Below are 14988 nucleotides of genomic sequence, written 5' to 3'. Positions count from 1 at the left end.
TGGAGTCAATAATGACTCCCAGATCCTTTTCCACCTCCGTGCTGACAAGAGGGGAGTTCCCCAGCCTGTATGTGTGGTGCCGATTGTTCCTCCCCAGGTGCATCACCTTACACTTGTCCGTGTTAAACCCCATCCTGTTCTCCTCCGCCCATCCAAGTATTTGTGACTCAGGAAGTCCCTAAAACATCATGTCCACGGCCAGATTTTACAGTTTTTCCTGTTTATAACTAATATAACATTACAACGAGCCTTTCAGCTACAGTTGCCTATAATGCATGTCAAGAATGCGTTCTAGGTCTTTAAAGAGCGAGTCCGAGATGATTACCAGTTAGACTCTGTTAGTGAAAACTAACAAAGATCCTCAGATGAAGTAATGAGAAGTTCTGTAGCTCTGTGCAAGTGTGCTAAGGAAAACCCTAGTGTTTCACTGGTAAAACATCTATCATCTACGGGCCCTCTTGGGATAGCAAGATAACTGAAGCATTGTCTCCTCCACTGCAGTATGGAGTTCTTATCCAAATCATGCCCTAGGTAGAAGAACCACTGCTATTTACAGTGGGGCATAAGATTTTCAAAAGTACATAAATGAAAGACTTACTGATATGAATGGGACTGGCACTCAGTCACTAAGGGACAATTTTTAAAGGGATCTGGGTGCCTAAAGATCAGACCAATGCCTAGTGGGATTTTTAGAAGCACTTAAGCACCTAACCTTCAACAATTTCAATGGGGAGCTAGGGACTTCTGAAAATCCTACTCTGTACCTTTAAAATCTGACCCTTAGATATTTGTGAAAATACTACTCTAGCCTGGTTAACTAATTAAAGGACCAAACTGTTCATCTATTTAGGTTTGCTTCATGAAAACAACTGTGACTCTTGAGAAAAGTTCATGTCTTTTGTACACAAACTTAGAAGGAATGAAGGAGACGCTGTTAATTTTGGAGTTAAATAGAAAAAGCAGAACTTTAATAATGCTGTGAGAATGAATAATGCAGGCGTTTAATTTTAGGGACATGTGGGACATTCCTATGTTCATATTAGTCTAGATGATGTCCCTATTACAGAAGTCCACGTTTCAAAACCACCTATCACAGTTAATACTTTCCTTAAAAGTCACAAGGGAGCCCAAAGACTTCATGGACCTGGAAGCTGAACCATTTTGTGGCCACAAATGTCTATATAGCAAACAGTCCATACAGCAACTGATAGAGCAACCAGTCCAGTCCAGCAGTGGCCATTCAGTTACCATTTGCCATGAATCCTCCCACAAGTGTGTATGAGCTATCTGTGTATACTTATAACAAGGCTTTAAAAATGTACATCTTGTATTACCATTTGGCTAGTAGCACCAATATCCCTGCATGGGTATAGGAACTTTCTGCCCCTCCTTGTTTCCTTCTCACTAAGGCCACCCTTTTATATATCCTTGGATAAATAATAGATTGAGTTCAGACCTCACTTCCCTGCATTTCTTTTCTGGGTAGTTCCCAAAGAGGATAATGAAAAGTTAAGTGTGGATACCCAAACAAGTGTATTCCAGTAACGGAGTAGCATTCCTGCAGGGGACTGGACTAGATGGCCCTTGAAGTCTCTTCTCACTAACACTGTAGAGAGGGTATACTTCTTTACTCTGACATATTCCTCTGTTTATACCTCTAGATAGCACATTCCCCCTCTTAACTACAACATCAGGAACTCACAGTCAATTGGTTATCTACTATTTTTATTAAGTTCTTCAATTAAGGTCCATTAAGTCACTCCAGGACACTCTCTCCAATCTTATATTTGCTCATGATCACTGATAAAGATGCTGACCAGCATTAGCCCAAGAACAGAACATGTAGGGCACCCACTAGAAATATTTCCTCAAGCTGATGATTTCCTATTTATAGTCAGATTTTGACCTCTATCAGTTAATTAACTTTTAATTCCAGTAGTTTCATTTTCATTTAATATGGTATGCACTGATTTTATACAAAGTTAGTTGTTTAAAATCTGAATCCTGTGCAGAACTACATCAAATGCTTTACAGAAACTCACATTTATGATGTCAAAACAATTACCTTTGTAAACTATGCTTACAATTTCATGAAAAAGTGAATAGAGTTTGACAAGACAAATTTTCTACAAAATTTCATTAATGATGCTATTGTCTTTTCATTCTTTACTGACAGGGCACATCTACACAAGACACTGACTGAGCGATGGCCAAAAATAATGCACAGTAGCATGTCACAGCATGGACAGTGCTAATATGCTATTGCACAGTATTATTACACTACTGCGTGATAGGGTCATTTAAAAGGCATTCGCTGGCACTACCGTGCAGTAACTCCACTTACTACACATTTATTTAGTACTTGCTAATACAAATACTAAATAAATGTGCAGTAACGACTGTGCAATAGCATCTCGCACAGATGCACCCACTGTCCAACTAATCTGAAGTCTCCTGTGACACTCCATTTATCCTTTTGAAATACTAACGCAACCTTTGCTTGTTTCAAGTCCTCTAGAATTTGTCCATGTTCTAACATTAGGGATATTTTTTCTGGGGGTTTTTTGGTTGTTGGTTTTGTTTCGTTTTGTTTTTTACCAACATGAAAGGTTCAGAGAGCTCTTTGGCCAGTTCTTTTAATACTCTTGGATGCAAATTATCTGGATCTGTTGGTGCAAAAATGCTTAACTTGCTGTTTGACACCCTTCCTATTTACTAAAGAGTAGTATTTCAGTACTGCTGTCAGGCAGGATAGCATCATCCTACTCCTTTCCAAAATAAAGAAAGGAAATATTTATTAAATATTACACTGGATGAGGAGAAAGGAAAGGAAATGTGTGTCTTAAATGAGTGGCACTGATTTACAAATGTCAACTTTTCAATGTCAATTATCATGTTTTGCACATTTCAAAATAACCCTTGAGAAGAGACTAAAAATCTAATAGACCACATCCTTGTCACATAATAGAGCCTTCATCTCGCGTTTTTTGTAAGTTAATTCATTACCGCAAATCTCAAACATTCAAAATCATGGTACTAGTCATCCCCTTCGCAATTATGAGATTTCTTTATAAACTACCTGACTTTTTGAATTAAGACATACTAGAACTTTAAAATTTGCCTTCTGGTGCTGTAGCCTTTAGAGGTCATGTTTTCTTCAAACTCATGAATACCCAAAATTTTCTCTACGGAAAGTAAACTATGATTCTAGGTTAACAGCATGAATTTAGAACTAGAGATTTAAAGAAAAACACATATATCACAAGAGTAATAACAATATTGCATGAAAAAAAATGCTAAAACTGCTGACCTAGAAAGCTATTTTTTGCATTTCTCAGGATAAGGCCTGAAGGGGATATGCTGTTTACTCAGCAGTACTGATAAGGGCATTAGTATCTGTTCCAACTGCAAGGTCTCCTCAATCAAGATCCTCCTTTTTCCTTCAGCCTAGGGCTTTGTGTAGTAAGAACTGATTTTAAATGAACAAAGGGACATGCTCTCTATTTTCTAAGCCTTTCAAGTGCACAATCTGATCCATCCATCTACGGTAGTCTTAGTGTCGTTATGGTCTATTCTTAACAGTTTCCTTGAGCACAAACAGGTATCCTAACACACACAATCTCTTTTTCCTAAATAGAACTTAAGCCCTCTTTGAAACTAAGCCAGAAACTGGGAAAGACTCAAACATTTCTTCTGAAACTGCACAGCTAGCCCTGGGCAAAACTAGGACTCATGGCCTTGTGTTTATGCACTCGTATTACATATGACAGTGAGAATAAAATACGCTACGAGCTACGGGTTGCTAATTCCCACATCTATGGCATCAACTGAAATGTGGGACTCAAATGACTCCAACTCAGGAAGACGGCAGACATAAAAGGCTGAACAAAAAGAAATATTAACTAGACTGTTACTCTTAAGAACTGTCTGGTTTACACCATGCTCCTTGGATTCATATATTAATAGATTATAAAGCAAAAAGGGGCCACTGTCATTATCGCCTAGCCTGACCCCTTATGTAACACAGGCCATAAGACTTCCCCAAATTTATGTCACTAAGCTACAAGTGTAACTTTTAGATAGACTCTTAATTTAAAAAAAATGCTGGTAACAGAGAATGCATACAAGGCTTGGTAAGATGCTCACGCTTACGTAAAAATTTGGGCCTCGTTTTAAGTCCTTGCCTAGCTTTGACTTCCACCAGTTTGACCTCATACTTTTGCCTGCTAGATTGAGGAGTCCCTCTAGGATCACATTTCTATTCCCCATTTAGGTATTTTGTGGACTAGGATGGTGTCTTTTTCTAACATTTACTTCAAATCAGCTAAACCAAGGTCTACCATACACAGCCTATGCAAGCACAGATCTGGGGGGAGGGGGGTGCAGTGGCACAGCTGCCCTCCCCTTCCACACTATAGGTCACATGCTGGAGCCTCCAGTTCCCCATAGCCCAGGATGCCTGGGTCCCCTATGCTGTTGAAAGCATAGCTGGCATGGGATACCCAGGGGATTCAAGCAGAGAGCAGGTGAGAAAGAGGGAACCCCACTGACACTGTCCCAGCTGACCCACAGTTCAAGGAAGCCCCAGGCTAGGTCCTGTCCTCATCCAGCCAGGGGTCATGGGGAGCAGCCATGCAGGTTGCCAGGCTCGGCAGCAGCAGGCAGGTTCCTGCTCCCTCCCCTCTCCACTGCATTTCCCCCACCTGCTTATGGGATCTAGTTGCAGGGCTGGGCCAGGGAAGGCCAAAGGCAGCAGGCAGTCTTTCCCTTTGGCTCCTGCTCCCAGCCAGCAGGCAACACATGGGAAGACCAGAAGGAGGGACACACCTGCCACCACTGTCGCCATCAAGCCCACTGCCCTGCACTACCACTCTCAGAAACCTCCCACTGAAGTGGGGCAAGAGCATCCCAGGGGCTCCCCCAGCCCCTGGGTCAGCTGTGGAAAGTGCGTGCTCAGCTGTAGTGGGCAGGTCCTCTCTTCCTGAGGCCAGAGGCAAACCCCAGGCAAACTCTTTTGGAGACAGGGAGGGAGGGATTGTAGGAGCGGGAATGCCAAGAGCAGGGGATGGGGGAGGGAGTCCCACCTGCTTTAGGGACTTGAAGTCCCCAGAAGCTGCTGCCACGGCACGTGTTTCCCACAGGGATGCCGCAGTCCCACTAGACACCAACCATGTCTCCAGCACCCCCATTTCCAATTCCTAGATCTGTCCATGGGCCCACAGAGGCACTGGATGTGGCCTATGGACTTTTGGGCCCAGACACTGCCACCACCACCACTCCCTGCTTACCGGCCACATGGCACAAGTGGGCAGAGGGGCTTTGCCTGCACCACATGCTGGGTGGGTGGGTGGAGCCGGACAGTTAGGAGAGGCAGTAACAGCAGCAACAACTGGGTCAGGAGCATTGACCTGGGCTGCCCATAAGCTGGGTTTATCCAGCCTGCTGCTGCAAAACCCCATTGACTCTGAACAAAACAGTTAGGGCTTCTCAGATCCTTCACACTGAGGTATGTTTTCCATTTTTTAAATCATTTTTGCAGCTCTTTTCTGAACTGCCTCCAATTTGTCAATATTCTTCTTGAATTGTAGACATCAGACTACGTATTCCAGCAATGGTCACGCTAGGTTACAATGACACTAACTCTCCTCTCTTCATGAAACAGCAGGGAAGGACAAACACAATTGGGATTCTGAGGTTCTCACTTTTCAGGGTGCTACAGGCATTGCTTAAGCTCTGATCATGCTTATAGATGAATCAATTATGTTCATATATCTTCGTAAGTAATTTTAACAAGGTACTCACAAACAGGTTACCAAACAAATACCTCTTCATATTGATAACCTACATTCAACATCTTCTACCAAAACTGCAAAATGTGACTTGTAGAATCATAGCACCAGAAAATGAGGGCTGGAAGGGACCTCAGGAGGTCACATCTAATCCAACCCCCTGCTCAAAGCAGAACCAGCCCCAACTAGATCATCTCAGCCAAGGCTTTGTCTAGCCAGGTCTTAAAAACCTCCAAGGATGGAGATTCTACAGCCTCTCTAGATAACCCATTCCAGTGCTTTACCACCCTCCTAGCAAGAAAGCTTTTCCTAATATCCAGCGTAAACTTTCCTTGCTGCAACTTCAGACCATTGCTCCTTGTTGTGTCATGTGCCATCAGTGAGAACCATCTAGCTCCATAATGCAGGCGGTAGAAGAAATTTACTACTGGATTTCTCATTATTCTTACTGTAGTTCTCACTGTTGGGGGCTAAGAGGAAAACCCAAATTCTTCAAAGAAGAAACCAAGAATTTAAAAGTTTAAATTTAAAAGGATGTTTATTACTATAATGTAATAGTCCTCACTTATATACAATCTTTCGTTCTGACAGATGTGAATGCACTTCACAAAAAAACTCACTTTACTTGAAACTCAAAAACTCAGATTGTTTGCAACAGTTTCATAACTCTTAGCAAACCAAAATTCAGCCATTTTTTAAAGAGAACTCAAATGTTCAAGGCCTCATTTGATATCACATGCAAAAGGCTGTTCCTCTCCAACATGGTAGACTTCCAGAGCATCATGCTACAGCAATATGAAAATAGTAAATTAAATGGAAGACTGTTGGCTACTGGATCAACCACATCATATCCTGAAAATTTACCAACCAAATAAAACCCAGGAAAATCTATTTAGAAAATAAGGTGATGAGATCACAGCCCTAGATGATATGGATGGAAAAACATTTTTGTAAGGAGATAAGAAAGCAATTAGCCAGTAAAACCCTCTAATACATTTCAAATATATTTACTCTACTGCTCTACATTTTGGCATCTTGAAAAAAGTTGCACAAGAAGTAGAGGACTAAGGAAAGTTTTAAGAAGGTTAAATTTCCTATTTATTTATGTGGCTTAAGTCAAAACAGGAGGTGGGTAAGAGCGTTAGTTACCACACTGAGCTATCACTTTATAAGAAGCCTTCCTTCTTCCATGCCCTTAAAACTCAGCAAATTAAGACATACTTCATATAATGCAATTTTTATAAGTAATCATTACACAGAGAATATTATAGATATTGTAACATAAGCCTTCCTTTTAATAAGCGAGAGAGAGAGAGAGGTTTTTAAAGAACAAGATAAAGACTCTTCTGTATCTTGTTCTTTAAAAAAAATCTCTCATATTAAAAGAAAGGCTCATAGGCATTGTCTGGGGAACAAGAAACAAAAATTTCTACTGAAACTGTTTTTCTATGGAAAAACAAAGACAAGAAAACTTTTGCCTTCAGGTGTAATACAGTATACAATGCCAAATTAAATAAATTCATTCGTCATAACAAAAAGGAAGACAAACAAGCAAAGATACAGGACACAAAAAATGTACACCTGCAATCAAGAAAGTTCACTGAATAATATTTAAAAAACTGATCTCAACAAAAAGAGTAGGTTTTCTGGTTCACCTTAGGGATGGACATCAGATGCAAGCCTTTGGCTAATCTCTGTTAAGGCAGGTACATTGGCTACATAGTTTCTAATATGTTCCCCAGATTTTGGAATCTGTAGGACTATTGGTAAATTGTTCCCTCTGTGATGAATCTTCTGAGAGAGAGAACACCTGCTGTTCCTATGGACTTCAAATGGGATTTGGAGTGTTTACCACTTCTGAAAACCTTGCTTTCATGAGTAATACCTCAATCTTTAATAGCATTTTATATGATAAACTAAATAACTAGTGATTGCCAAAAAAAATGTAAATGGTCACCGCAAAGCGCAATAGCACATACTTGAGGATGAGAGGGAAAAACAAAGAGAATTGTTTCTTAGTCTTCAGTAGAGAGGATGTTGAAGAGGTATCTTCCACAGAGTTATCACTTCAGATGACTACAGTGCGGCCATGTGAAAAGATTGTGGTTTTAAAAAAGCAGATGATGAAACTGATGTATTACAGTAAAATTGCTAATCCGCAATAATGAAAGAGATGCTAAATGATTTAGGAATGAAGTGGCAGAACTAACAATAAAATGTACAGGTCCTAGTTAACAAAAATGGATGTAGGTGCCTAAATCTAGAACTGCAATTCTGAAACAACCCTGCTTAGATACCACCTGAAACTGGGGAAGTGCATAAATTCCATCATTTCCATTTAATTGAAAAGTTCCTAGGTGTCTAGCATTGCACTTCTGTACATGTCCTGAACTGTCCAGTCTTGATAAGGCTGAAGAGCCTGTGTCCCTTTGTTCACACATGACTTCTTGAGATCCAGACATTAGGAATTCCTCAGTACAAGTCCCGTGAAAAGCCTGACCAAATACATGTTTTCAGAGAAAACACGGCAGACACTTACAGGATCAGGTTCCTCACAAAATGCAGTGGTGGCCACTGATGGCTTTTAACACATGCCTGGGGGAGTAGGAGGTGCCACTGATGCTGTGTATCCTCTTTATACAACAACTGAGTGATTTGAACACATGTCCAGGATGTGGAAGGTCTGACTTTAATTTCCTCCTCCGCCTAATAAGATTCAAGCTCACATCTCCCACCTCCCTAGAATCCCCAAACCACCTAACTGTTCTGGGCTGTGGGCATTTCCAATCCCTCCTACTATGCTGACGTGTAGAAACTACACCGACGTGTAGAAAAAGAACTAAAATTAACAGGCACACGAGAGAACAACAAGCAGAGTATGAGTCTATAACTTAGTGGTTAGAACAGCACCTGGAAGAGAGGGAGATCATAAAATACAGAAACTGTCCTGGAATCAGGTCTCCTATTTCCAGGTGAGTGCTCTAACCACTTTAATGCTGTAAGGGGAGGGAGAGGGGGACACCAACACTATCACTTCAGTCTCCTCCTCCTCACTGTTTGAAAACAAAAAAGTGACCCTCCTTAGTCCCAGAAACAAAGTGTACAGGCACCTACCTCCAGGAGAGGATTTTAGGATGCAGAGAAGATGGAGTCACCCCTGCTCCCTGCCACTGCCCCTGTGGCTTTAAAGGGAGGTTGGGACATGACATTGTCCTAAGACATTTTCTCTTGGCTTTGTCTATAGTTTCTCTCTCTGCATACTGACTTGAAGTGGCACCTAACACTTCCCACTCTGTGGCCATCGGACCCAAAATACATGTGTTGTAATACCTAACTTTTAAACTCCTATGTCCTTCTTGCATCTAGCCCACAATCTATTATTAAAATTAATTACTATGCAAGACGAGTAGTGGAAGTTGTATTTAACTTTATAAAAACTGCTTTGAGGGTCAATCAGGAGAGCTATAGATCTCTGAATCTTATTTCAATACCAGGTAATCTAGTTAAAATAGTAATGAGAGAGCGCTTTACATCACACTGATAAACATTATATGTTAGAAAAATTCATGCAAAAGTTGATTCTGCTGCCTCGACCTATAACTATTATTTGAGGAAATCAGCAAGATGGTGGGTCAGGAAGGGACAGTAAAATATAATGTATGTGAATTTCCCAAATGCAAAAGAAGTTATTTAGAAAACGAAGTACTCAAATATGAGGGATAGAGTTCTGACACAGATGAGAAGCTAGGTAAGAGCTAGAAAACAAGATAGGGTTCATTTTCAAGATGCATGGGTATAATATCAGAAGAAGCCAATAAAGAACTGCACTTCGAGTGATGCTTCATATATTTGTTAAAAGTCAATGGACAGAGAGGTATATAAATCAAAACCAAAAGGCAAACAAACACTGATTAAGAGAAAATACTTTAATATTATTCAGGCAAAGAGCTTACTAAGATTCAAGAAAGATCTGAGGCACTTATATTAATAACAATAACACCCAATGCTACACACTAGGTAAGATCAGCATGTTTAAGGGACAGAATCCTGATGCTTGAGACACAATGCAATCAACATTGTTTGCAAACAGGAAGACACTTCACCAGTGGTATGTTATTTCAAAATTATCCATCTTAAAGTTTTTATACGTCCTCTGTGGTATTTAATCTAGCTGTTCCTATAATATAGAAGTCATTTGAACTACAGTTAGTCCCATCATAGTGAGGTCAAGCTGAGACTGATACAAAGTGGTAAAATAAATTAAGAAAGCACTTCACATGAACACAATTCTTTTTTGGTTTTAATACACTCGTGTCTCCTCTCTTCACTTCAACCCTGCTAATACACAGACCAAAAAACAAAATGACTTTCTTTTCTATCAAATATGCAAATACCTCTTGTCAACGAACTCACAGTATACAGCCAGACACAGGTACTAACCTATGCTGCAGTAAATTACTATGCTTAAACACGTGTGGACAGTGACATGGAAATTAGTTTACTCTGGCTTAAATTGAGCCGGAGTATATTCAGTTGCATTAATTGCATGTGTAGACATGCCCACTATGAAGCAAAATCTGACCTGACACACATTATGCAGATCCCATCTTCAAACTGTAAAGCAAGGCAGAATTTGACTCATTTCTTCCCTTCATAGGTAGAACAGATATTATCAGTGACAAAGGAGAGAAAGTTCACTGCACTAAAATAAAAGCTAACATAATATTAGTTATAGAAAGACTCAATGTGAAGAAACCAGATCATAAAGATGGTCAGTAAAAGAGACCATTATACATTTTATATACTAGCTTCTTTTGCAGTTAACATTTTCTGAAACTTAACTATAAATGGTATCCTTTCCAACACAGAAAAGGGAAAGACATTAAGAATTAAAGAAAAGCTCCAATGCCTATTTCCCTCACAAAATACGCTTTTATTTCATAAACTCTTTAAATGAGTTACAATTTTTTATTCATTTAAAAACCTCTCTCAAATATTTCTGCCACAAGACTGCGAATTCATAAAACTTATTTATATTTTTTCAGGAAATCTCAACATTTTAGATAGGAAAGAACAGGTTATTGATGGCTGCTTCATTGAAGCTGAATTGTACAGTAGACTTTCTGCTCTGGACAACATTGAGAATTCCTCAAGAAAAAGGCTAAGATCTTTGAGTACTCTCACTGCCAAGTGCTTTCAAATTAAATCAGTTTGAAGCAGTTTTCATTAAGATGGATTGAGTGTGGCATCGTGAGAAACACTCTATCAAATGTAGTGTTTTACTTAGTGATTAACTATATACCAGTTGATGAAGCTCCCCAAATCCTTCGTAATCCCACCACTCCAATAAACATTTAATGAGTATATAAGTTCAAAAAGCCTAGCAGAGGATTTAAACCTTCAATCTTGTTTTTATTTACTCTTGGAACTCAATTTCTCACTTCAAGTGAAGAATGTTGATGCTTGAAGCTCATCTGTTGCCCTGGTAAAATTAAGTGCCCTCCATAGTATAAATCAGACCACATGATATTCAGGTTGCAATTTCTTAAACGGTTTTTTTTAATTAAAGTATCATATTTCCAGTCATTTTATACAACTGAGTTACCAGAAACAGAATAAAATGTTACTCATTTTCTTTTCAAGAAGAAAAGAAACTGCAAAAGATATATTAATATCAACTTTGCTTATTTCATATACTAAAAATTCAAAACATTGTAATGGAATTAAAAGTGGATGCAGTTCAGCTTTGTACAAAAAAATTACAACTATTTTTTTTAAAAAATCTAATAAAAGTATTTAAAATAACAAAGCTTTAAATACAACAGACAATCCTCATAAGACTGATCTGATCCCACCATCAACATACTGGAAATACAATTTGGCTTCCAAACCCTACATGTAAAAAAGCATATGAAAAGTGTTTTGAAGATGAAATGTCTTAAGGTTATACTACGTTAGAAGAGATATAAAATAATATTTAGGACAGCTAATAAAGAGCTCTCTGATTTTATACTGATATATTTTTAACCACTTTTGATGGCAAAAGTGAATTCTCATAAACCGTTTTAATAAAATACTAACAAAAACACTATTTTTGCAAGTGTGCGCAGGACAACCAAAACCTAAGGTGCCCACCAAGCTAAACAGAAAACTTCAATTTAAAACTGTAAAACATATACTGATCTGTCAAATAAATGCTGTACAACACACAAGGCTGCACATTCCTGACCCAACAGACTTTACTGTTTAAACGTACAGTTTTATTTGCCATTAGTTAAAAGAGGTGCTGATATAAAACTTTGAACTCATCAGCAATCAGACTGTGACAGAGTGATATGGAACCAACATTTAAAGGGAAAAAAAGCCTCTATCATCACAGATAGAGATCATCTGAGGAACTTTGGCCAGAGCTATCAAAGCCTGGAATTGGCTATGTAAGCATGAACAGTCCTAAACAAAGCAAAAGCAATAGCAAATGTATGTGGGATGAATATTTTAAGCAATTAGTTAAATGGTAAAACCATCTAAGAGTAACACAACGAACAAGAGAATTCCATATCCTATCTGGCCTTTTCAAAAGCAAGATTGAGATATTTTGCCACTTTCTTCCTCATTTAAACAAGGTCATTTGAACACACACTTACATCTCTGGCTTTCCCATAGAAGGCTTCTTGAAAAGCAGCCTCTAGTGATCCAATAAAAAACACGGGATGGCAATCACCGTATCTATTTGAAAAGAAGATGCAATTAATTTGAAAAGAGAGAGAGAAAGTTTTCCAACTCCAAATCCATATTTCTTTTACATCATGCATTAACTGAATTCTTTAAAATCTATACTACTACATTTCCAACTATTTTCTCCTCTGCTCTCTGAACTTCCAAACAGATCCAAATGACCAATCGGGCATATTTCAGTGTAACTGCTCACCTTATGAACTTTATAACTGCTTGTACTCAGAACCTGTTGGATGTTGAAACTATTAAGCAATTATAAGCACAATTTCTTAATATTACATTCCTACAAGTGGATTGTGCTATCCTTGCTTAACACCATCCTAATAATCCAAATACACAGAAAGCATTTCATCACACAGAATCAAAAAAGGCTAAGCATACAAATATACACAGGAATCACTTCCTTGGCTGCCAGAAAGGAACACCATGACACTTGCATGGTGAAATAAGGCAACTGCTTAACAATGCATGATTCAAGATCCATATATAAATTTCCAAAAGCAAGAGGCTACTAATTTTAAAACAGTGATTTTTTTTTCAGCTACTTAATTATTCATAACACTCTAGTGGCAACTAAACATTATTTTTCAGAAGTAACAGGATTTGCAGTTTGTAAGAGCTCATATATATTAAATTAACAGTGCTACAGTTTATAGTCAGCATTTCAGTTATCTTCCTGTTACGGAATTCAGTAATGATAGCCAATTTGTGTGGCCTGTTAAGTAAGGAAAGAATCTGTCACATTTGCTCATGTTGAGTGGTACCTGATGCTACAAGTTGTCCCATCCGGATAATCACAAGGGAGGCAAAATTTGGCCCTAAATGCCTTTGATTAGATAAAGTAATATTTAAATATATTTAGTTTTACTTACATTTTCTTCAATGTTACAGTGATATTGTAGCAGTGTCCTTACACATCTTACACAGTTAATAGCCTAACCTTACCTTGAGGAAAATTCTGCTGTAAATTGTAATAAGGCATCTCCTTCATTTTCAGCATTTTCTGGCACTTAAAAAATAAGAACAAATGAAAACCATATATCAGTGTCACTTGGGAGAAATAGCTTTTAATAGTAAGCAAGCAATAAGAATCCATTAATCACTCCCTTGATTTTTTTCATTTTTATAACTTCTTAAATACTCATGGATACGGCATGTAAATTGTTTGAAATAACTTGGTGGGATGATGGGCCTTTGGATGACCATGATATTTCAAGGTAGTTACATAAAGTCAGGTCATTCTACCTGAAGAATTCCACATTGTATTTGAAGGTGGCTCACTATTGCTGGATTTTAGCTTCTCTCTGGATCCATCCTTAACTTTTGAATAAGGGGATTGTTTAGAAGACTCAAAACATCATTTTACTAATGAGAATTTTTTTTTGTTTAAATACTTACGAGGAATCTTAAAATAAATTTCAGCAATATGTCTTAGTGACATAACTTGATCACAGCCTGACTCTAAGGTCCCTGCTACATGACACACTTATTATTTAACTGGTTAATAATGCAACAAATTTAGACCAGCCACACATGCAAAGTAGCTATCACAAAATTAAAATGACTACCCATCTATAAAGAACCAACCAGCTCCACAGTTAGTGCTTGAAAATGTGTAACAAATCTATAGTTGGTTTCTACCCAGCTTTAATTCTGAACATGTAGCAGGGCCCTTAAGATAACAATGCTGATAAAGGTATAATATTAATTAATGGCATAGAGATGGTAATTGGGTACTTGTACTTACCCCATCTCGCAATACACGGGGAAAAAAAAAAAATCGCCCAATAAAATTACAAGGCTCTTACACACTGGTAAAATATTTACTTTTATACACCACGCACTTAACAAGTAGAATTCATTGTCACAAAGTAATGAGGCTAAACTTTTAGTCAGATTTTTAAAAAACCTCACTGAAACTCAGGTAGCTAATAAGTATATCTACATTTATAACAGATGGTTATTTATCATGATATTAAAACTTCTATACTTCAAGCATAGGCTAAATGCGCAGATTAGAGAAAAATTCCCCCAAGAGAAGATAATTCCATAGTTGCCAATTATCAGGTTATAGTGCCTTCCTCTGAAGCATTTAACAATAGTCATATGAAACTGATATGGCAATTCTAATATAGCTATTTGCTGGCTTTTTTCACATCTGCTAAATATTACATTTTGGATACATTTTTTCCATACTGTATTATGCTGTTTCTCTTCCTTGGTGTAAAATGGCAATAAGTGATATAAAACTAAGAAAGGATGGAGAGAAGAAAAATACGGCATGCCCTCCTAACAGCATCAGAGACGATAAATAGTGGGATAAATCGGAAAATTAAGGCTATTTTTCCTATTATTGCTTGAACAATTACAGTAAAAGCTGTGTTAACCAGCACGACTGGGGTAAAGCGGGGTGCCGGGTATCTAAAAATTCCGATTATCTGAGGTAGGGGTTTTCAACCTTTTT

General features: G+C 38.2%; 1 protein-coding gene across 2 annotated transcripts in view; it reads right to left on the bottom strand.

Annotated features, from left to right (window-relative positions):
- The window catches only part of FAF1 (Fas associated factor 1), a 338217-nt gene that overhangs the window by 93953 nt on the left and 229276 nt on the right, over positions 1–14988 (bottom strand). For both annotated transcript variants that reach the window (XM_019501327.1, XM_019501328.1), the window contains exons 11-12: positions 13470–13533; positions 12434–12515 (exon numbers count right to left, since the gene is read on the bottom strand). In XM_019501327.1, coding sequence (XP_019356872.1) covers positions 12434–12515; positions 13470–13533 — 146 coding nt within the window. The remainder of the gene's footprint in view (positions 1–12433; positions 12516–13469; positions 13534–14988) is intronic.

This window comes from Gavialis gangeticus, unplaced genomic scaffold (genome assembly GCF_001723915.1).
Source record: "Gavialis gangeticus isolate Ggan-Ray unplaced genomic scaffold, GavGan_comp1, whole genome shotgun sequence".
Taxonomy (NCBI): Eukaryota; Metazoa; Chordata; order Crocodylia; family Gavialidae; genus Gavialis; species Gavialis gangeticus.
Note: the sequence above shows the minus strand (reverse complement) of the source record. Positions and strands in the feature narration are given on the sequence as shown.